General features: G+C 41.7%; 1 protein-coding gene across 1 annotated transcript; it reads right to left on the bottom strand.

The window, feature by feature from the left end:
- Positions 1-11,347: 11,347 nt before the first annotated feature.
- GPR143 (G protein-coupled receptor 143) lies at positions 11,348-24,221 on the bottom strand. Its single transcript, XM_030954009.1, has 8 exons — positions 23,883-24,221; positions 22,066-22,175; positions 19,095-19,189; positions 17,591-17,683; positions 16,991-17,100; positions 15,632-15,740; positions 13,264-13,381; positions 11,348-11,809 (listed from the first exon to the last, which is right to left on the bottom strand). Exons 1-8 carry the CDS (start codon positions 24,124-24,126, stop codon positions 11,510-11,512), a joined length of 1,179 nt encoding a protein of 392 aa, XP_030809869.1. The 5' UTR covers positions 24,127-24,221; the 3' UTR covers positions 11,348-11,509.
- Positions 24,222-24,440: the final 219 nt, after the last annotated feature.

Genomic DNA, 24,440 nt, shown 5'->3' with positions numbered 1-24,440 from the left:
TTCCCCAACGATGGTCCAAGGTCTTGCAGACCCGTGTAGGAAAGGGACAAGGATGTGCAGTGCAGGAAGAGAAAGAGAAGCTGATTTGGATAGAAAATCATTTCTCTATCACAGACACATAAGAGGGTACAGGACACCACCACTTTGAACAACCAATGGATGCAGTTAATTTCTGTTTTTCACCTGGGACACCTGACAGATTATGATTTCAGTTCTGTTTTGGAACTTGTCCTGCTCTTGCAGTTGAAACAGTGGAAGTTACCAATACATTCTTTCTCAGGATGTTATATCCCCCTTTTCCAGACTATTTTTCAGCTTTTCAGGTGACGTTACTCTTACTTGGACTTGCACTTTCTGAGGGTGTCTCAGGATGTCTCTGGTACCCAGCTGCATTTCAGAGATGCTGGCTGCACTTCTCAAGAGCTTCTGGTCCCCAGTCTCACATCTCCCAGGCTGGCTGGTAATTTGTCTCCCAGAATTTTGGCAGACTTGTTGAGTACTTTTCCCCTCTGAATCAGGTCACCTTTATGGCTGTTCCCATCACATGTTTGCTTTTTGATTTTATTTCCTTCCATGCTGTATTTAGTGGAAATTTATACAGCTGATAAGGAACCAATTTGAGAAAGATTGGGTTGAAGTACTTTTTAAAGTTTCCTTCAAATAAATTTCCTGAAAAGGACATTTCTCCATGTAAAATAAATTGAACTCTAGTTCTGATCAAGGTAAATTGTTAATTTTTCTTTAAGCTACCCAGGCTAAAATTCAACCTTGCTTAAGCAGATGGAAGTTTTTGAAGAACTTGACATGAATGGAATATTCTGAAGTTGTCACAGTCATCCCCTGTGTCAGGAGCTCCCATGGACTCCTTTCTCTGCTTAGGGCTTAAGGCACTGACCTGAAAGGATGCAAGGGGAGGGGATTGCTTAATGTTGAATGTTGTGTAGATTTTGGTTGGGTTTTATCCCACCAAATGGTTTCCATGGTACTTGGGGGGATTCAGCATGAAATGGGGCTCTGCCTTTGTGACCATGTAAGAGGCTGAACCATTGACCTGAGCTAAGGCTGATTGTCCAAAGCCCTCAAAAGGAATTAGTGCTCAGAACAAAAACAGTCCCCATCATCCACTTCTGAGGTGTTTAAGGACCCAGAGCATTAAGTTAGGATTAATATATAAGATTTGGAAAGACAGAGGGGCTAGAAAAACTGGTGTGCTGATGATGAGCACCTCAACACATCATCTGTTCAAAAAAAGAGAATGCAATGCACTTTCATGACACTTGTGTCAGTTCGTGTTCTGACATTTAATCAGCACTTAAATCTTCATAACAGCTTCTCAAAACAAAAAATATGAGAGCCAAGGAGACAGCTACACTGGGGCTGGAGCTTCAGGGGTAGTGCTATATGAAAGTTCTCACTTTACCTACGTCTTAAATAAATGCTATGTCATGGTCCTATTTTTAGTCATGTTATTTTTCAGGCATGTTTTCAGACAATATATGACTGTCAAGCTAAAATTATACTTTAGTTTTCCTGCATTTATCCTCTATATATATATATATTTACTTAGCCTGGAAATTATGCGACAACTAACACTGGAAGCATTGAGCAGTCCTAAGCACTTGCTTCTCACTTCTGTCAGTGTGCAGTACAATTAAGGGCACCTTTAGAGCTATTCTGGGAAGATGTAATATTGCAGCATCTCACACAAAATAGCTCCTTTCCCTGCCATCATTCTGTGTATCGTTTCCTGCCAAGGGTGAGATCAGCACTGACCATTAAGAGCACAGGCAGTTTCATATTGAAGCTCTGTGGTATAAAAAATAATTTTAAAGCTTTGAAGTCTTTTAAGTGAAGAAATTACTCACTTGGCAAGGAATTTATCATCACTGCTGACTCCTTTCCCAATAGGAAGGAAGATCTTTTGTTTCCTTAGAGATAGGTTTTTTCCCACTTCCTTTTGAATATACTCAGAAAACCAAAAGAATACAAAACCTAATAGTTGCAGGAAAGCAGCTATATCCTCTTTCATGGCTGCAAAGTCTAATATCATTTGCCTCCAAAGAAGAAACCTTGACTTCACCATGTGATTCATTAGTCATTATTTCAATACAAGAGATCAAAAAAAGATTCTGCTCATCCCTTTCCTATCCTTCCCATTAAATACTGGGACAAAGTTGACATCCTTGTCCTTCACTAGAGTAATTCATCACAGTCAAATGCACAACACATAAAAATGGATTTGGCTGCAAAGCACTGCCATTTTGCAGTTCCAAAACTGAGAATTACCTCTCTAGGCTTCTGAGAATCCGTGGCATCAAGTGAGCATCACATCCCTACACGTTGCGTTGCAGTTCCTGAAAAATTATTAATATTTTCTTGAAGAGAAAGACAGAAATGCCAGACCCTTAGGAGGGCATTTGAGGCATCCTGCAATCCTTACAGCCATGGTGTCCTGCCAGCTGGACTGGAAAAGTTGTTGAGTGCCTGTCAGTGAGGGCACTGTGGGGAGATGACTGAGGGTAAAAAGGAAACAGTGCAGAAATTACAGGGAAAATACAGCTGCTGCTCCCTGGAATGAGCATGGTGAGCATCTCTGACCTCCCACACACAACACAGTCTAAGGGGGACTAAACAGAGCATGGAGCAGAGTAGAGACCACAGCCAGGGTTTGTCCGAACCTGTGCAGAGAAGGGAACTCAGTGGTACTTCCTAGCTGAAAAGCTACAGAGCACCTGAAAAACAAGGGAGATAAAGGAAGCCCTTGTATTAGCAAACATGACAAAATCCCTCTCCTTGGACTGACATATCCCCATCCCAAGGTTATCTCAGGTACTCTGGTGACATTCCCACCCCCAAGGTCCCACGGCCCCTCAGTGAGTGACGTGTGTGGCTTAAGTTACTCCATTGCCACCTAAATATAAAGAAATTGTATAAAAGGAAGTTAAGAATGGGAAGAAGTCGGGGAAGTCTCCCGAGTGACTTCTGGGGTCAACCTGTTTTCTCCCCCACAGGGAGGAAAGATGGGCAAGATCTGTATTCCTTGTGCATGGAATGATTTTCTCAAGTTTTGTTAGGATTGGAGCTTGTCACTGTTGCTTTGGATACATTTTTTCAGTCACACGCTATCCCCAGCAATCCTTGAACCCTGTCATATCTTCATTAATAAAGGGTATTATTCTGTAACCTGTTAATGTGAGTCCTTCAAGGGAGTTGACAGAGTAATCAAACATTAAGGGTTTGAGAAAACCTCCCCTTTTCATGTGACAGGCAACCCAGACTGCCAAGATAGAGATCTGATGGGAAAAGCCCTCAGCATGGTGTTTCCTTCCTTGAAGCCCTGGACAGTGGCTGCTTGTCAGCTTCTTTCCCAGAGCTGGTTTGGGAAGAATCATGAGAAATTTGTGTTCAATGAAATGACTGTGTCTAATCATTCACCACTCACCTTCCTCCATGGAGGATGACAAAGGCAGAGAGCCTGTGCTCCAGTCAGTTCACACAGACATCCTTTTTTTTTTTTTTATATCCCCATTAAAGGTCCAGGTCTCATGACTTGATCAAAGAATACATATCAAAGCAACTTTTAAAAATGTAACCATCCTGACTTAGGTCTGCTTCAGTACAGAGACGTTGATGAAGACTGTAGTAAGAGCTATAAAAATCTATTCACATACAAGCAACATGAGTTTTTAAGATAAAATCATAGATGTCCTATATAGAGTGGCAAAAAATGTGTTGGTACAAAATAATTTTTTTTAAATGCTCTGGACTCTGTACTGGAGTCTGCAAAAGATTAATAAAATGAGGTGTATTTCTCCAGATGCAAATTTGGAAACTGAAGGTGTTGGTATGGGGAAAAAAACATCACTTCTCATCACTGTACAAGTTCCACCAGCCCCTGGAGACTGGGGGAGCAGTAGATTAACTGTATCCATCCCCTTATCCATAAAAACCTCAGCATTCCTGTCAGTACAAAAGAGGACATTTCTGCCTGGTTTTGGTTTCTGCAATGACAGAGAAGCAAGCAGGTGGGGAGAGAGGGACTAGTGCATGCACAGCTCTGAGCTGAGAACTTGTCCCACAGCTTTTATCACCAAACCTTACAAAACTTTTACTTTAAAAACGACCACCAACAGCCTGATCTATTTCTTGAGCCAAGTCTTTTCCAGTAAGAACTGAACAGCAGCACTCCTAGCAGAAAAGAAGAAATTTAATTTTATTATGTACTGCCACTTGAACCACTCCTTCCCACATCTGAACTACAAAAGGGTTGGTGCTCATTCTTCCTTTGGTGGAATGATAAGCTGATCAGCTCCCAAAATGAAATTAATTTGAGAGAATGAAAACCATCTTGCTTTCTCCTGTACTATTTTGGCCTAATTCATTAAAATGTTCTTTCTCCATGCTATACCCTGCATGCTTTGGGCTGGGGAAGATACCATTACCCAGCAAGTGCTGTGTATCTGGATTTTTTTCTGAAATGGAAGGTCCATTTGGACTTGTTTCATGTTTGGACTTGCCTGTCTCAAACAAATATTATATAGTGGCCTCTTGGAGGCCCATGAAGTAAATAATTGTTTTAGCTGGTTGAAATAAAACAAAACCAACCAAACACCCAACTGTCATTGGAAAATAGCCCTGAAAAAAAAATTAGAGAAGGCAGAACACTGGCAATTTTATGAGAAAATGTTGCTGGAATTTTTGATGGTGTGTTTGAAGGATATTTGTGAGCAGTGAACTGAATGTTAAAATTTTATTTTCATGAAAATTTAAGTTTTCTTAAACAGAATATTCGTTCATCACTTCAGGTAGTATCTTCTGGGGTGCTTGTTTTTTAATAAAATACAATAACATTTGGAGAAGAAAAACAAAAAAAAATCTAAAACAAACCCAATTAAATTATTGTTTATCCATCAGCAGAAACCATGTTTCTATGAATTGAAAACCTAGGGAGAGCTTACATGTGTGTGTTGTGATGCGGGTGTGCTCTGCCATCTGGGGTTTTGGGTAGCTGTACCTGAATATTTATCAGTTCCTTTCACAGGTGTCTGCAGAAGCAAGGCAAGAGGCCATCTCACAATTTCACAGGTATGATTTATCAGGAATAAAGTGAATCCATTAAGTGACTATCTACAGTGTGATATCTTCACAAAATAAATGCAGACAGCACATGCCATTTTTGTCTCCCAGTAATGTACCAATAAAGCTAATATTTGAGGATGTTGCCATGAAAAAACAAACAAACACATTTTTTAAGGTTTTACAGACCCAAAGCTAGCAAGGTGCTCAGGCAGCTCTGCTGACAGGATGCAAGGGGCAGGCAGCACCCAGGCATCTTTCCCAGCCCCACTGGGAGCCCTGAGCAGGGGCTGCAGCTCCCTGGGCTTCCCCTGTAAAAACACTGCCAAACTGGAGTGAGGGGTGTCCTAGCACCAAGGCCAGTATTGCTGGCATTTCTCCCTTCTTTTGGCCCAGTGGAGAATGAATTCTGCAAGCACAGTGGAGGGCCAGCAGCTCAGGCAGAAGCACCAGCTCCCACTGTCCCATTCCCTGTGAGATGATAAAGACATCGGGAAGAGAGGAGCAATTCTCCTTGTGGAGCCTTGTGGCTGCCCCTGTGTCTGCAGCTCACCCATTCGTGCCTTTCACAGGTTTCCAGTCACTCAGCACTGGCCCCATTTCCAGTGAAGTGATGGAACTCACTATGACAGAGCCCAGCAAACAAGGGTGAAAGGCCTCTAAAACACTTGAAGATGCTTATAAAAGTGTCTTGTCTTTGGCAAAATGTATTTTGCTAAGGTAGACTTTTTTAAATTTTAAATTCAGATATTAACTTGAAAGAATCTGAGTATATCAGCTGTCAGCCTATAAAATACCCGCTGGGAACTAAGGAAAAAGCTGCCTTATCTAGCCTGCCCGCTATTGCTGTGGGTGTGATTGCATTCCTAGGGGATGGATGGCTGGCTGCCTGACACGGGGCATTAGCAGAGCTGGGGTGTTACCCAGAGCACTCAGTGTGGCTGGGGGAATGCTTCTGATCCTTGGCAAGCCACATCTGGTGCCTTGAGGAAAGGGCTGGTGAGAAGAATGCTGTGCTCCCTGTCACATGCTGCCACATGACCGCAGGCAGGGTGGAAGGACTTTCATTGCCACATAAAATGTGGTGCTCAGTTGAGTGCTTTTGCCTAAGGAGGGACTTGTGTTGTTGCCTTTTTTTTTTTTTTCCCTCCAGGAAATTCACTCAAGATCTGCTGTAGCAGCAAACCAGGAGCAGATGCTGTCATGTGGCTACAGCTGCAATGCATGGCTGCCAGTGTTTTCACGCTGTCCTGAGTCTTGGTGCCCTCTGAGGGGGGAGGATGCTGCAAGGACACCCCACCCAACACAGCTGGTTCCTCACACTGCACAAAACCAACCCCACCACGCTGTTTTACACCCATGTCTTTAAAATGTGCCTTTTTCAGTAAGCTCAGTAACACCCACAGTGTGTTCAGTTCTCCCCACTCTCAAGACTTTCCAGGAGGCTCACAGATGCTCAGGTGGGTGGGCACCTCTGTGGGACCAGCTGGAGGCAAGGATCCAAGGCCTCCATTTACCCTCTGAGTCCCTCTCAGCTACGGAAAAGCTGGTAAAAACTAGGACAGGACAGGGCTTCATCAACAAAATTTGTTTTTATTAACAGACTTGTCAGTGTCCCACTCTCCAGAGTAAGGAGCACATCTCAATCCCTCACAGCTCTTCTCCACCCCTTAAGACCCAATTTCCTCCCCATTGAATTGAGGGCACAATCTGCCTGAATTTCATCCCAATGGACACCAGGGCACAAAGAGACCCACGGTGCCCTTGGCACTGCCAAGTGCCATAGGACAGAGCCCAGCGCAGTAGTGCCAGGGCAATCGTGGCCACCACCCTGCCAGCCTTGTCATCTCCAGGCACTGGCTGTGCAAGGACTCAAATGTCCCCTGTGGAGAAGCCTCAAAGCTTCAAAAGCTTCTTGCTGCCCCAAAATGTGATGAAACCTGTAGGGGGATAGAACATAAGTAAAAAAAGGTAGTATAGAAAGTCTTCTTACCCCCTAAAGAGTTGCAGCTGAGCCAATTATTAAGGAGTAGGAGCAGGCCTGACTTTAACAGGCCACAGCTGTAGCCAATAAGAAGAGAGTTATAAAAGAGTGGATTGGTTGGTTGAGGGGAACTGGAGTCAGTTGGCTGCTGTGAGGACAAGGAAGAGTCAGTGCCTAGAGGAGCTGCCTACAAGAAACATCAAGGAGGTATGAAACTCTAGCAATATGGAACCCTTGCAATAGAATGACAACAGAAACCCAGCAACCAAGAGATGCTGGAGCAGCAAAAAGTCTTCCCATCACTCTCATCACTGAATGGTTTCCCTTTAGCTGCATGCTTGAATTTTCTCAGCCTTTTGAAAGCTTTACCTACAAAACCCCATGTGACTTTAGTGCCCTGAATGATTAAGAGTTTGCTTAGAAAGGTGCAGTAAGAAAACCAACTTTCCATCCAGCTCACAGCACATCCTAGGGAATATTAACCAGGAAAACAGACTCATGCCTGCATTCCTGGACTGGACTCTGTTCCCTACTTTCCTTTCAGTAAGATTGCATCTTCTTCAGCTGCCAGTTTCAATGTCCACACATGTGCATGTTTGTTCCCTAAAACATTAAGAACCAGACATCACCTGACCCGTCTTATGTAAACCACTACAATGTGGTTTATTGATCTTCCTCTAGGATTACTGTAAACTTGAGATTCCACAAAAGATCTAAAAATTTTTAGAGATCGGATAACTTATTATCATGGAAACACTGAAGTATAAGTCAAGTATGGTTATCTAGGGAATGGGGAGGATCACATTTAATATTTCACTTTCTAGCTCCATGTATTTGGTCTACAGGAAGGGCTTAGTGAGAGATGTAGTTAGGATTTTGTTACTCAGACATGTGGTGCACCTCATAAATGCAGAACTGTGGTATGCAAGAAATCTGCCTATTCACATTGTTTGTTATTTTATTAGTGCTCATATTTCAGCTTTGCAATTAGCCTGAACATCTGGCCAAATAAAATAGTAATTAAATGTATGAGGCTGGCAGGTCAAATACAGAGTGCTTAAAAATAAGTGCTGGTGAATACAGAGAGAACTTACTGTATGTGGTTGGCTTTGATAAGCTGACTGGGAGGCCAGGAAAGTGTTTAATGGAGGCAATACCACCCTGTATGTATAGATATCCTCTCTATGTGATTCCACTGCACTAGTTGTATTCCAGTGCATGGATTCAACTATCTTTTTAATGTAGTTAACATTTTTTTTTCCTTTTGATAAATTCAGGAAGGCTTTGTTGTGCTCTAATACACCCAAAATACAAGAAGCTTAGTTGACAACTGCTCTACTCATGAAACAACACTTTAGCTACATGTATTTTATTAGACAGTATTTGATCCAGTTTTACTTCTGCTTACTTCTGCTCTGAGTCCCACCTTGCTGCTCCAGAGGAGCAGCTGCCCTCCTGCCCAAGGGCTGGGAGTGAGTCCCTCCCACAGTGTGGGATGGAGACCAGAGTCTGACTGCACCAATGGGCTTCAGAACTGACCAGAGCTGTCACTTGTTAGCCCAAGCCATGTTTGAAACTCATCTCAGAAAACAAATGTGCAGGCCAGAGACAAGCACTTCTTGCACTCACCAGGGCAGCCCTCATGACACCTAAGCAGATAGGAATCATCACCAGAATGGAAGCCAGGATGTGTTTCTGTGTGCTGATGAGCACAAGGGTCTCTCAGCCGTGGGTGGCACTCTTAGGAAGGCAGTGGTGGTGTTGGTGGCAGTGCTGGGCTGTCCAGCATGTGGTGTCTGTAGTTTGCCCTGGCTGACCCTTGGAGGACACTGGCCTGTGGCTGCTCCCTCACATGCACGCAGAAAGCACATGGAGTAGGGACAGTCAGGAGATGGACCTCAAAAATATATTCCTGGTGGGAAGGGAGGGGCACCTCCTGCAATCCTTGAAGAGGGCAATGCTTTGCCTGATTTGTTGAATAGTGAAGCAAGAACAGGGTTTGTGTAAGGTGAAATCAAATGCAGCCATGGTTACACACGAGTAGAATCAATTATCATCCAATTTTAAGCTGTGAAGGAAACCTCCTGTACGTCCGCTGGAGGCTAGGAGCAGCAGGCAAGGAGACTCTCCTCACACACAATTCTTTAATAAGTCAAAACCCACTGTCAGTGTGCTCTGCAATGGCCCATATCCATTTCTAGATACATCAAAATTAGGTCAGTTTTCTTTCTTAGGCTCTCAGACAAGTCCTAATTTTTCCTGATGACATCCCATAGATAACTGATACACCGACTCACCATACTCACCCCACCAACAGCCTTGAAAGAACAAGAAAAGGAGAGGAGCAGAGCCTGGCCCTTGCAGAAGGCTGTCCCAGAGCAGCTCCAGTGCCAACAGCCAGGGCACTGCTCAGGGGCTGCTCACAGCTGTGGGGGGCAGCGCTGGGGCATCCCCTCTGTCCCTGTCCCACACAAATGCCCTGAGCAGGGAAGGGAGGGAGGCGTTAGTCATTCCCTCATCTCACAGGGCCTCTTGCTACAGCCTGTCATCTCCCAAGTGCTTTCATGCCACATAATTATTCCAGTGAAGGCAGAGACTGTTTATTTTGGTTTAAGGTTTTGCAGCTTGGCCCACACCACAGCATTTAAAAGGTTTACTTACAAATCCACCTCCACCTTTTTCCTGCTCTTTTGACCCCGGTTGTGATGAGTATTGCACTGAAAAATTGTCTCTGTTTCAAAAGGCTCAATATAATCTGCTCATAAGTGTGCTGTCTCTTCATACTTTGGTAGGTAACAAATGACTGTGATTAAAAGAAAGAGTCTGGTGATCTGCCAGTAGTTCTGACAAGGAGAGCAGCAATAAAAAGCCATAAAGCCACAAAGGTTTCCAAAGGGCACCATGTTAAAGACTTGCTACAAACCAAGCACAGCTCTGTAATGATCTGCCTACATAGCTGTCCAATCACTTTTTAACACCTTTGTATCAAACAAATAGCTCAAGAAGCTGATTCATTTTAATTAGCCAATCAATATTTTTCAGTATTGTTTCTGCTGATCCTGAATTTCTAACCTTCCCAAGACTTCCCTGAGTAACCCAGGAAGTTAAGCTTCATGTTATTTTTGCATTAACCTTTCAGCTGCCTTTAATTTTTATTATGATTATTATAATTTTTTTTTTTTTTTAACAATAGTTGAAACTGAACTGTATTGGAAATGAAAGGTGGAAACAGCCAAGAAAGTTCAGCCAAAGTGGATGTGAACAGGATTGAAAGCCCAGGCCTGGCCACATGCTGAAGAAGAGGAGGGTGATTACTTGGGCTCAAGGTGCTTCCACCATGCTATCAGTAAACTGTGCTGTAAACTGCTTCCAGCACAACCAGACAAATCTGATTATTTCTATTTTTGGTATGAAGTCAAAAGCTTAGGGTAGACATAGTCATCATTGTTTCTTAACTTTCAGCCAATCTGGGGAATTGTTTGGATGTAGGTACCTAGGGCACTGCACAAAAAGAGGTGTATCTGAGAGGGAGAGGAAAATGGATTTAATGTCTCTTCATTCAGCACATGAAGGTATAAAACAGAATACTCCTCAGAGAAGGGATTATTGATTCTACTTTTTCTGTTTCAGATGAGCACTCAGAGCATGGAAGTGTTTCATGCAAGTCTTGTCTCTTAATGCACCTGCCCCAGTAGCCACTGTCCTGTTAGGTAAGTACACATAAAGATCAGACTGAATCTGTACTAAAAAATAGTTTGAGGGCTTATTTTTTCTTCAACCTGGCATGAACTGGAATCTTTGTTCTGAAGTGTTTGTGGAGCCTGTGCTGGGCTCATTTTTTTTTTAATAAAGCCTTTCAGCTCCCTGGATAAAACCACACCAAAAATTCACATACAGAAGCTAAAAGAAGACTATCTCAGTTAGAGTCAACACAAACAGGAAATATTTGTGCTGAAGTCAGAGTCTGCTGTCACTAATGTGTTACCAGACTGTAAAGGCTGGAAATGATGGTGCCTCAGAAATCCTAGAGCTGTAATTCTGGGTGAGGAATTTTATGCTGAGCAAGACAAGCAAGGCAACACATTTAAAAACCCAACATATGAATAGTCCATTTATTAAAACAAAAGACTCTTCTACCATAAGGATGTTACAAGAGAGATTAAAAGAAAATGAATGAAAATCAATCATAAGTAACAAATATCATTGCAGAGATATACTCCTGCTGAAAAAGGTTCAAGCCTTTATACATGTTTTAGAAGGAAATGAAGACATTGACCATATCTCTCTTTCTCACACACTCACACAAATTACAGGAAATGACATCAAGCCACCGAGCACACACCTAATTCTAGAGTACACAATGATTCGCACATTGACGTGGTTTTCTGAGTATTGACAATGTGAAAAGTTAAATCCAGGAAAAGTTAGATCCAGCTCTGCACATAGGAACTACCAGCCCTGGTAGATGGGAGAGCTTCTGGTTAATCTCTCGTCACTGCTGGTGTTACCTTCAGACAACATGCTGATGGCCTCGTCGGTCTGCTGGCTGTCAGTTGTCGAGATCTTCTTGGAGTCATGGATGTTGCTTTGGTAGTTCACTGGTGAGGGATAGGCATTTTCCCCCACAGTTGATGAGGACATAGATTCCCAGGGTATTTCTCTCTTTCTCCATTTCAGGTCCACTCTCCATCCTGTCCAGCCATAGAAAGCCAATGTGAAGAGAAAGCCCTGCATGGGATTAAGAACCCCCTGGGAAAGAGAAGGGCAACCAGGAGTTACACCAGCAAGGAGGGCTTCATCTTCAACTCTAGCAAAATGATTTGCATGCATTAAAACCTTCCCTTTCACTGAGTGATCGCTGACTTTAAAATACACTATTTGCACTCAAATAAAAATTTAGCCATCGCAGGCACAAACAATAAGAGGAAAATACCATGACCTGTTTCCCAAGATGCTGAGGCCATAACAGTAAGCAGTAAGCACAGAATGATGTTCTAGCATGAAGTTTAGCCAGTCAATTCCTTGGTTGTTTTTAACCTTCCCCACAAGCTCTGGACTATTTTATTCACAAAAGCACGTGTATTTTTCATTACAAGCCAAGTCAAATATATGAGAGGAGACACTAGCATAGACAGTCAAGCTTTTAAAAATAGCAGGAATTGATCTGTCTGGAATTGCTTTAGATTCCTGAGCCAGTGAAAATGTCCATCAAAGTGGGATGGAAAAATGGGGAGAGGCACTGAAAAAGAAAATCCCAAGTGATCGCCAAAAAATTTATCTCTGTTCCCAGTGACATGAGAGGCTTAACAAATTAATGGCTTTAGATGCTGCTATTTTTCTCATAGGAAAAGAAGGAAATTCTTTTTACAGCCATTTTAAAGCAGAGGTCAGTCCCCAGACTTGACCTCTCACTCTCCAGGTGAGCAAGAGCAGGGTCCCTCTCACATGAATGTGCTCACTCCTTGTCAGGAGGAGGAGATTGTGTCACATCAGTAGCATCACTTAATCCTTCAATACCAAACTGCTCAAATGCTTAATTATACAAATCAGGTTCAGGCCTTACATCTATTTAACAACTCCAAAATAAATTCTCTAGAAAAATGAACCTGCACTGTCACCTCTGAAAAATCCCTTGTCAAATATTTTAATAGGAGAAAGAAGCTACAGTAAGAGACCAGCATCTCACAGCTATTTTTGGTTCCTTGTGTGAAATATTTTTCACCTATTTGTTCCTAATAATGATTCAAATTTCATGACATAAATTGCAATCATTCTTTACAATAACAAAAAACCCACCCTAGTTACAAACAGAGACTTTCCATGAAATGCCCATTTAATTGGGAAACCTTCAGGAACTGTGAGCTAAAACTTTGCAGTTTGCATTATGGCAGAGTTTAGCAAGGTGAGGCTCGAAATCATTGTAGTTATCTGTTGTGGATCTTAAAATAGGTAGTGACCTCTCACTGAGAGAATGCATACTCCAGTAAACAGAAGAAGAAGTTGGTCTCTAGGACATTTTTGGCAAAGTTTACATGTGAAACACCCTCCCATAGACTGTTCATTCCTTTCTCTTTTTGCTTTTCTTCCTTGATTTTCAGAGTGTTTATATCCCTCAAAATCATAAACCCCGCACTATACAGGTGTTGTTCCACCAGTCTTACAACAGTGATTTCTAAGCCCAGGTAACGTCCCAGCTGACCCACCATGATAATCCAGGTGATCAGTGCAGCACTCCTGATGTTTTTCAGGGGCATTTCATTGATATCTGGCTGCATTTCGAGGTAGAACAGAAGGGTCTCATTGATGATGTTGGATGACCAGCTGTGGCAGGAGCAAAGAAGAAAAAGACAGTTACATATGGATGTGCATGTAAAACATGCTGTACCTTAGAAATATAGAAATTAAAATCACTCAAATGAGAGTAAGATTTTTAAAATCATAGAATCATTAAGGGCAGAAAAGACCTCTAGGATTATCAAGTCCAAGATGGTTGGATGGTTAAATCTCAATCTGAAGGGACCTGTAGGTCTATGAGATCATGATCAAGGACCAGACACCTACCTACTCACCCAGCCTAGACAATATAAATCAATATTTTAAAAAATCTGATAATTCTGACTTGCTGCAGAACAGGAAATTGCAGAATAAAATTGACATGAGAAGGAAGTGTGATCCATAATGGGAATATCATGCATGCTGACTTTTTTTGCTTGTGCCTTAGAAGAGTTGTGCTCACAGACAAGGAACTCAAATATATAACACATCACATGTTGTTGTAAAAGGCTGCAGGATTTCCAGCTGGAGTTAGAATTTCAGGGTTAGATCAAAGACTTCCAGAATGTCTATTAGAAAGCACCAAAAAGCAACACAAAAGTTGACTTTTAAATCCTTGAAAATGTTAACAATTATTTTTAACAAAGGTAATATCTGTTTCCAAATAAGGATGACATAATCAAGCCTCATTCATTGAAAGAAACTGAGTATGTTCTACACTAAATAGAGATTATAGCAAATGGCTGTAAGTTCCTATGACATCTAAACAGTGAGAGAAGCATTTCTTTATAGTTGTACTGCGGCTTCAGAAAAGAAACCATCAGCATTCATGTAATACTTTCTAAGGGGTTTTATATTTGTCCTCTGCACAATTATATCTCTATCACAATGTAAAATCTCCTGCCAAATCTGTAGGCATCTCTTCTATCCTATTTTGCCCCAACCTGCTGTCTTTGACTAAAGCATTCCATATTTGACTTCTGGGATGGAAGGAAATCTTCCCTATGCTTCTGAGACGAGACTGCCTCAGTCTTTCCCTCCAGTAACCTTTGAGAAAGTTTTTACACTCCCTAGCTTATGTTTTATTAGAGCAAAATCCAAAACCAGAGCAGTGATTTTATTTTTTTATTAGGAAAGCCCAGAATGAGACAGAATGGAAATAAACAAATGTCCCCACAATGTCCATGGGAAATTGGCCTTTCCTTTCACGCTTTTTCCCAGATAATCAAGCTGGCCACCATCCCCTAGGTTGCAATGCACTTCTGTGGTGCCTCTGGGCTCTTTCTTTCCACAGCCCTGGGAGCTTGGCTGAATCTCTGCTCCTTATTATTTCAGCAATTTCCAGGAAGCCATGCTGCAGGATCCCCTGCTGCTGTCTCTCACTCCCTCCTCTGCTGGCTACCCCACCCTTCACATTGGAAACTTCACCTCCAAGCCAAGAGGACTGTTATTCCCCCAAAAAGACAATCATTTCCTTTCAGAACACTCCTGTAGACAGCAGCCAAGAGAAGATAAAAGAGGCAGCCTTTCTCCCTGCTCAGCCTGTTAAAGCAATGTAACATGCATTAATACACCTGTGTGTAAAGAAGTTAAGTGGGATGTAGAGGCTGCTAAGTTTGGCCTTCTCATTTCACTACTCCAGAACCATTTCTTGTTGTCCCATTCTTCTCCTCCCTATCTCTTTTCTGTCCTATGCCAAAGTACTCTTTCCATGGGGAAAGAAAAAATATTTTAAAAATTAAATAAATAATAAGAAATTTCGCACACAATCATATGGAGTTTTCTTTTCTGGCATTTCCTTATTTTCCAGTCAATATCCATGTGAAAACTGGCACTTGAAAACTGCTGAGCACAGAGGTAGCTTCATTGTATGATCATGGTCAGAGCCATAAAGCCAGACTTAGAAGCATTTCTATTGTAGGTCCTCAGTGATGTGTTTGGTGCCAAGGGACTCTGAGAAATGTTGATTACAGAAAGCCAGCTACCATCTACCAGCCCACAGAGCTGGGAGCCTGCTACACCAGACAGCTTCAGTCGATGCCCAACCTATTGGGAATTTTTTGCTATTGTTCCTTGTTGCTTTTGCTTTTCTGTTGGTCAAACATTTTATCATTTCCTCACAGCCTTGTGAGTGATTCAGCTCCTTTGTGAGCTAGTTTAGAACTGCTTCTTCTTTAGATACCTTCCCTTCCAAGCATAAAGACAAACAAATGAAGCAACCCATCAGTCTTCACACCTGTTCCTGACCCTCTCCCTCTGGGAAAAAGGCACTTCAAAAGAAAATAATGCACCTCTTACCAAATAACAAATACCAGCATAATTTTGAAGAAGCGCATCTGGATCTCTGTCCCCAGACGTCTTTCATTCTCTGTGTAAATTCCTTGTCTCCCTTTCAGTAAGGAGGCAACTGAAAAGTATACAATTTTGTTCATTAATATGTGCACATCTTGTTAGTTTGGGCACAAAAATCCAGAAGATAGAGGCCTAAAAGAGGGAACAAAGGAATGGGTGGATTTGTCTCCAGCAGCTGTTCAGAAGCTGGAAGGACCATTTTCAAGGAAATATAGCCTAATACTTAAGAAAATAATTACACACAGGTGGATTCCTAAAATGAAAGATACCCCACTATTTTTTTTCCTCTCAATCCCGCTGAAAATATGAAATAGTATGATCAACATAATTCTTTTTCATAACAAAAGGTACCAGGTACCTTCTATATAATGTGTGATATATGCTTATCATGTAATGTTTGAATAGAATCTTCTATCCTATTATGCACATTGTTTTTGATTGTGTCATTGATACAGCATTAGCTACACCTCTAAAACATGAAGATGGATTGTCAGCAAAAAAATTATGCTGCATGCTGTTCAGATATCACAAGGAATATAAAAATGCAAACACAAATATACAAAGAACTACTTTTTATGGGAACAACTTCTTAAAAGAACAACTGCTTCTTTGAAAATGAGTATGGCTGAGGGACAGAGAATGAATGGGATAAAGATTGAACTGAGAATACTTGATTTTCTCCAGCTTTCTTATATAATCAATGTGTAGATGAATTCAGGTACTGCAAACATCCAGCAATGATCATATTACATGCAAAGAATGCATTGAATCTGTGACTTTTTTTCAGTCTCACTTCTTCCAAGCACTGGATAATAAATTGAACTGGAACGTCAAGATCCCATCTGAGTTGAGTACAATTCCCATCTGTTTCATAAGTGACAGAATTCTGATCACATTTTATTACATTTTTTGCTCTAGGGCTGCCAAGAAGTTAAACCAACTCTCTGATCTCACCAACTAGAATAAATTACATTCCAAAGTCGAGGTTGGTACCAAAACTCCAGTAGAGTTAAGCATCCAGAGTACATTGCCTCAAAAGCTTTAAATCAAGTAACATGGAAACATGTTTGCCCACCTGCAGTTAGAGGTTAATACAGAAGAAATTTTGTGTCACCAGAATTTGTCTCTAGGGCAAATTCCCCATCAAAATGGTGTCTTCACTTCCACAGGCAACTTCCCACCCTTTGCTGTATCTTTATGATTTAACAAGGAGCTGTCACACATCCCTGAGTACAAAGCCATGACTTTCTACAGTACTATGTTGCTAAATAACAGACTGATTGCTGCTGGCCATCAGGAACATACCTGCTGATACTGTCCTCCTGAACAGGATTGGGTTGGCCACAAGCACTAGCAGGAGTGGGGCATAGGTTGTGATGTAATGTGGGATTGCATGTTCCAAGCCATTTTCACAGCTGAGAAGAAATCATTAAAAGATTATGCATTTTTTTCCCCACAGCTCACTTTTCTGGCTATTCTATCTATGTCACCTTTAACTTAAAAAGAAAAAAAATAAAAAGAAATGAAGCAAACAGATGAAAAAAATTTAATTTATGGACCTTTACCACCAGTTCATGTGGGACATAAAGTTGATTTTAAGCATGCACTGTCTGTGAATTTTTCTCAAATTGAAAGGAAAGCTAAAACCAGGAGTGGGAGAAGGGTGCCTCACAGAAGCTGTATCACTGCATGCCCAAATGCCTGGATTGCCTGGCATATTTCTTCAGGGCCCCCTGAAGCCCAGGCAGGTATTTCAAGCATAGTCACTGAAAAGAATCAGTGGGACGTCCTTGGCAAAGATCAAAATGCTCAACTTTTGAATGTCTGTCTCTAAAGCTGACCAAAAGACACCCAAATGAGCAGAGAGTGCCCTGATTTCACAGTCTGTTTCCAGAGCCTGCTTACCTGGAGAGAGAGGGGTAGTAAAGCAGAGCAATCCCCTCCACACAGAGCAGCACTGCCAGGCCCCAGGTCATCATGTGGTACAGCACAATTGTACTGCAAGCACCAAACACCACAGTTAAAGGCACAGTTAAAGATATCCAACATCACACTGCCCACATTGCAAGGTAAAAACAGGACTCTTACTGAAAAAGAGCTTTACAGACAGGAAATTGTGCAGAACAACACTGGCAATACATTAAACTAGGGAAAGCAGGTGGGTGGGGGCAGTCCTTCAGAAAAAGAATGAGCCAAAGCAGTTATTCAGGGTTGCACATGGAAGTCCTGTCCCCTCCAGCCTGCAGGGTGGAGGGAACAAGACTTCTGCCCTGCCCTTATTATTGAGAAGGAACCCCTGCATCTTTTATTTCTCCTGCAGAGAGCAAATTAGCAGATTAAAATTTAAGAATGGAGATGAACAGTCAAATAAACCATCCTTTTGTGATTTGTATAAAATGATGTTTAACTTTCAGAGCTGGATACTGTTCCCATCTTAGGGAGATTCAGATCTGTGTTTGTAGAAAGCTTTTGGTGTGTACTCTGATCTCAGAATCAAGCCCAAATACACATGATCTTTTGGTTAACAGGGATGGGGGAAGGAGGCAGGTCCCAGCTGTTTGACTAGAACTATGGGACTTTAGACTGTTGAGGATAAACCTGATTTTGTAAAGTTAACTCAAAAAGCCTCATTTTGGTTACACCTGCAGGAGAACCATATCCTTAGTATGTGACTGCTCTGTATCATCTGGGAACAAAGTCACATAATTCCACTGTTCCACTTTTATCAGCAGCAACCGAAGGTTACTTTGCTCTTCTAACAACCTACTTAGAAACATCTCTTTTTTTTTTCTTCTTTTTTTCTTTTTTTTTTCTGTCTGGCATTAAAACATGGTATTTTCCAAAGGGTTTAGGCTCTTCTGTCCCAGTCATTGCAGAAAAATATAAGATAAATACATCTGTTTCTTCTGAGGGATTTTAAAAGTGTGATCAGAAGGGCGATAATGACCACACTCACTGAGAAATTGATAAAATAAAATATCAAAGAAAAAGAAAAAAACCCAGAATTAACTATATGAAATCATCTGCATGAAGTTCAGCACTTTTCCCCTCCAAATTTTCATTTTCTGTATAACACTATTTTTTTGCTGCAAAAATCAATTTCAGATGCAGGGTAGGGACAAAAATAGTCATCTCATTGCCATAAAGTTTATAGACTACAATTTGCTCCATATTTTTCCAAATATTAAATTAATTCAGTTACATTTAAATTGAAGTTGGACATAAGTCAGTATCTGAGCATTGCCCTGGCAATTTAAGCACTTAAAACACCACACATCCCTATCATTACCTGGTAGCTATATGAGCATCAGATGGTTGTACAAGACTCACTTATACTCTTAGGCAGCTGCAAACAGAGACATACAGTGTTGGAGGGAAAAAAACAAATTCAGAGCTTTAACTCTGGTACCTCAGTCCAGCTGATCTTCTCACCACCAAGTAAGAATCAACAGCATAGCAAAACAACCACCAGAAGCCAGCACTATATAACAGCTGGATCCACATCTAGAGGGGAAAGAAGTGCCAAATGTCACAGCTGCTTCTCCAGTACCACTGGGGCAGGGAAGGGATTCAAACCTTTGGCCTCCTGATTTGTTCTTTAAATGTGTGTATTTTACAGATGAGATTATGAAGTATGAAATCTTACTCAAAATCCAGGAATGGCATTGTTGTAGCTTATGGGTCAAGTTGTGGGTAAATTGAACAGCATTTGCTTTCACAGCTCATTTTCTGATTTAGAAAACCTTCATTTACCTCTCTGTTCCTAACCTGAACGTGGTAAGTGAAGCCCAAAGAAATTTATAGCGAGCATGCTTTAATTTTAGGTTAAAATTGCAGTTGTTTCTCAGTAGCTGAGGCATAAAAATATAACTGAGGCCAGTCATAACCACAGTGTGCCTATGCATTTGTGGGTTCTGCATGTGCTGGGTGTTTTCTCCATGCACAAGATGGCTATCTAGAGAAAAACTCATTAATGAGAAAATCACTCACGCTCTTGAATACACCTACAGAACTCCCCGAGTGATTTCTTCAATAAAAATCCAAAGCAAACAGGTTCAAGTCAAGCCAAATTCCACAGCATTCTTGAGTTGACCCCATGCATTTTTCCCATGAGCTTTATATAGGAAAAGTGACCTTTCTTTGCCACTGTATATAAATTCCACATTTCTTCCCCATAGGAGCAGGCTCTTTGTAATAGTCTGGGAGTGTTTAAATATTCATGCTATCTTTCCTCCAAGCTGTCTCTCAGTTCTTATCTGAATATCCTTTATCACAGCTCCATAGTAGCATCATTTTACATCTGGAAATCAACATACTTGTTACTGAGCCAAACGTTGATGAATAGAGATCTAGCACTCCTTCCTCCAAAAGGCAAATCAAGCTGGGAAATATTTCCTTTCACCATGGGTGTAGACCCTACCTCTAGTAATTTGTGGCATGAATTATTCAGTATTTAATTCAAACATCATGATATTTTCCTAGTGCACAGGAGGCTGAAAATAAGATCCCAGTCTTCCTTCTAATGCACTTTACCCACAGAACTCAGCATGTAACTTCATCATCACATGTACATATTTGCTGCACTTGGAAAATGCACACTTTACTACCCATAAACACACATGTACAAAAATAAACTGCAGTTTTCAGAAAATCCAACACAGACAAAACTGTCTCCAAAAATAATATAAATCAGATGCACTTAAACCCTAAAGTTTCATATTATATCTTACTTTTTAGCTTGCTGAAAGGGTACCCCTCTGCAAACCATTCAAGGGAGATATCTAAAAGTTTCACCATTTGCAGTTTGTATAGGCTTGTGGTTAAGAGAAATAGAACAATAGTACTCAAAGAAAAATAAAATCGAATCGGAAACATTTTATTAGCTCATATGAGAATACATTAGGGGAAATGTGTGGAAGAAGGGTTATTTTTCATTCCAATATAGTTGAATCTAAATTTAAAATGACTCAAATTACAGCATTTTCCTGGAACACAAGTAAGGGAGAATAAAAACTGTGGTAGACCACTATGCTGCTCACCATCTAACCTGAAATTCAAATGAAAAACAGTCTGCATACAGTACCCTGTCATGTTTAAAAATACATTTTTATGTGTTATGGGCCAGAAAGTGAAACATGAGGAGGAATGGGTTTTGAGTAGGACATTCTTGCTGCATGATATTGAGATTGTTGGTTCTTTCTCAACAAAAAAACCAACAGGATTTGCATCAAATAAGCAAAACTTAAAGATCTGTGATAGAATTGAGAATTGATAGATGTATACAATTTATATTTGTGTCCATGGCACAAAACTATCCTGTTTGAAGCTGCTTTTATATAGGCATATAAAGCACAATCAGTTCGTTTTGGCACACATTGCTTTCTTTTAAAACTACTGGAGCTGAAGAATTTTCTTTACATGCAACCTATCCCCTTCTACATTGTAAACTTTGAATTGCAAAGCTAATACTGCTATTGCTCATGCATTAATTCATTTGAGATCCCACATTCCTATTGCATCTGGGTAAAGTGATGATCTGTCTTACTTGTCATTGTCAATGTTTTGGTAAAAATTGTGACCTTTATTCTTTTACAGTAAGCTCAAATTCTATTTCCCAGTGTTTTGATTATAAAATTTGGAAGTGAGTTTCAATGTGTACTTTTGGAATGCATTTATTCTTGCATTTTAATCCAGAAGATACTTAATTAGACTTGGGCAGATGCAGTCATTGAGATGCAGCCCAGCAATCTGAGCTGAAATCTCACATGGCAGGAACAGACCTTCTGCCAGCAGATTTGTGGCTATGAGTATATTTCTCCTGCTGTCTAAAACACACACTCCCATGCCACAAAAGCTAATTTGAGCTACCCAAGTTGCTGGTTTCAGGAGGTCCTTGCTGTACCACACAGGCTGCAGTTTCTGACAGAGAAGATGGACAGATAACCTCGTGCTGCCAGTGCAACAGAGTCACTGGGGCTTTGGTGGTGCTGTGCCAGCACAAACCCAAAGAATGCTTCACAGCCCTTTTGGGGCTGCTTATATCCTTTTGGTTCCACATCCCTGACTTTGGTGTGCTCCACTCCCCTGGCACTCCTGGAGGAGTGAACACCTCAGAACTCGTGGGATCAGCGTGACCCAGCTGCCCTACATCCCTGCCCAGTGTACAGCCCCATCAGCACCCTGCCTGCCCTGACCCAGGCTCGCAGAGGGAGGCATGAATGCACTTGCAGGGGTGTGGCAGAGGCTGAAACCGTCATATCCAGGCTCTGACTCACAGCCACATTTCCTTTTGGACACAGCAGTTTTCCTTTCAGAATCCCCCCCTGTGGAGGAACTCTTAATTGGGAGCAGAAGAAAGGGGGGATGATCTCGGTACCTACCGCGCTCCCCACACAGAAAGTGGAAGGCCACACGTCAGTCCCGTTCACCACAGAAATGTTAGCTATGAAGCCTGGGAAGCCCAGCCATACACTTGACCTGAAGATCATACCTAAAGAAAAAGAAATGTATTAATGCTTTGAATCTGCTGGTGTGATTTGAGTCACATGCTTTTCCCTGGCCACATATTTCACATCGCAGCCCAGATTTTGTGCGTCTACAGGAAGGTGACGGCTGCAGAGGAGCACAGCAGGGACAACTGTGCTATTTAAATGTCAGTGTGATCATCCAGAGAAAGTAGCCCCAAGAGCTGGAAGCTGCTGGGACTTAAAAGTTACATAGATTAGGATCTCACTTAGAGATGCTGTCACATGCTTCCCTAACATAAACTGGGTAGCATTTAAGAGATTGACATGAAACAGTAAATAACTGTTTACCAGCATATATTCATACACTGATATTCACTTCTCTATAAACCCCCCCACTGCAGAAAAAGAGTTATTTTTCATTTTTCTCTGCCTTCATTTTACAAGCAGCCCTTTTCCTCTGTCACAGGACTGAGAAAAAGCAGCACTCCTGAATTAAGTAACAACAAGGCTCTTTTAAAAAATGAACTTAGAGTTTGTTAGCAAGGTTTTCTGGGTTTGCTTGAAATAAAGCACCAACAGGAAACAGAACAAAATGACCAGGTTTCCCACCAAGAATGAACTGTATTAGACTCACCCACTGAAGTGAGTCTAATACAAAAACAACAATGGATTTGAGTTTGAGTTTGCCAGTGAAAGAGGAAGAGAGAAAAATAACTTTGTCTATTGTTGGCTTCATCTGACTGAAAGGACCTTTTCCAGGTGCAAGCACATATGTATTTTCCTTATCTCTTTCTTTACTTCCTTTATAATCTTTGGTTTAGTATTGGTACTTATTAGGTACTGTGAGAGAACCTGGCTGGGTGTGAAAGGGGAAGAGAATGAAACACAAAGACACAGAGACACACAGATACACAGACTCACACACAGCCCCCAGCAGTGAGACAAACACTGCTACTTCTACTACCTAATGTGAGGGGGAAAATGCTACTGTAGAAACAAACTTGTCCTGTATTTTCATAGCATGCGTCGTGATAATTTATACCCAATTTGACATTAAATGATTGATGGGAAAAATTACCAAATGACTGATGGGACAGCTCAACACATACTAGTTTTATTTGGACTCGTGCATTCTGTTTTAGCCTCCACTGGTTTATTCCTCCAGACTATCCACCACCAGCAGGGCAGCAGGTTGCCCTTGATAAGGTAGCTTTGCTCACATTTCGAAAGCCGGTGTCCAGCATGATCTGTGTGCAGCTGCAAGGCAAACTCATTTTCTGTCAATGTGATATACCCAGAGAAGCAGCTGGCACATGAGCAAGAGGCACACTTGGTCCACAAGGATTTGAGGGCATAGAGGACAGTGGTTTTCAAATGCCATCCTATGGATTGATGTCAGATTTATTTTCCAATGTGCTGCCTCACCTCCACTTTTATGCCTTACTCTGAGAAGCAGTTGCCATTCTAGATCTTAATTTGTTTTAAAGCAGAGATTTTGGTGTAGATTTGTCAGGAGTTTTCACTTCCACAGTATAACTATTAAACAAGAACCTTCTCCCCAAGGACCCATAATTTCCTGATCTCGCTTAGTCCAAATCGTCCTGTGAACACAAGCAGCATGCTTCCCTCAGAAATCTCTGCTGTCCACTCACCAGCTTCTGAAGTCTGTGGTACCTCAGAGCACAAAGAACCTGTTATAGCAATGGCAAGGACATCAAGCTGGCACCTACCTAAGCCTCCGAGGATGTCACAAATGGAGATAAGGAGAAGGATGGTGGAGGAGGAGGAGGCTTTGGGCATCTTCCGTGGGCTCTGTCCCTTCTTTGGCAGGAGCTGCAGGATGGTCAGTAGCAGGCTGATGGAGGCACTGCCAATGCAGACTCCACAGAAGACTTCAGGCTGGAAGTTCATCACCAGCTGTGTGGCTGCATCCCTGTTTGGGCAGCAGTAGGTTTCTAACCTTGGAGAAGCCATGAAACGTCCGACTGGTGGAGGGGCCCCAGGAGCAGAAGAAAATGCTGTTGCTTCCCCAAGGCAGCATTCACTTTTTCTTCACCCTCCCCATTAGTCCTCGGTGGTGAGAATCACGCGATTGATGGATCATGTGCTGCTGCTGCTGCTGCTGCTGCTGGAAGTAAATCCCCTAGAGCTGCCTTTCTCAGCCTCTCCTAGCAAGGAGATCAGATCTGAACAAGAAACCACAGTGTAATCTGAAACATGCCCCATGCTCGCTCAGGGCCATTGGCAGCAGTTCACTCACATAGTTCTGCTTGCACAGTATGTGATAC

The sequence above is a fragment of the Camarhynchus parvulus genome, chromosome 1 (genome assembly GCF_901933205.1).
Source record: "Camarhynchus parvulus chromosome 1, STF_HiC, whole genome shotgun sequence".
Lineage (NCBI taxonomy): Eukaryota > Metazoa > Chordata > Aves > Passeriformes > Thraupidae > Camarhynchus > Camarhynchus parvulus.
Note: the sequence above shows the minus strand (reverse complement) of the source record. Positions and strands in the feature narration are given on the sequence as shown.

Excerpts from the sequence above, each read along its gene's own strand:
- GPR143 (XM_030954009.1), bottom strand. The coding sequence starts at position 24,126 with ATGGCTTCTCCAAGGTTAGAAACCTACTGCTGCCCAAACAGGGATGCA. Across the intron at positions 17,101-17,590 it reads TACTACCCCTCTCTCTCCAG|CTGTGAAAATGGCTTGGAAC; the intron begins GTAAGCAGGCTC and ends ATTTCTTCTCAG. Across the intron at positions 13,382-15,631 it reads ATGCTGGTATTTGTTATTTG|CTGGTCATCCAACATCATCA; the intron begins GTAAGAGGTGCA and ends CTCCTGCCACAG.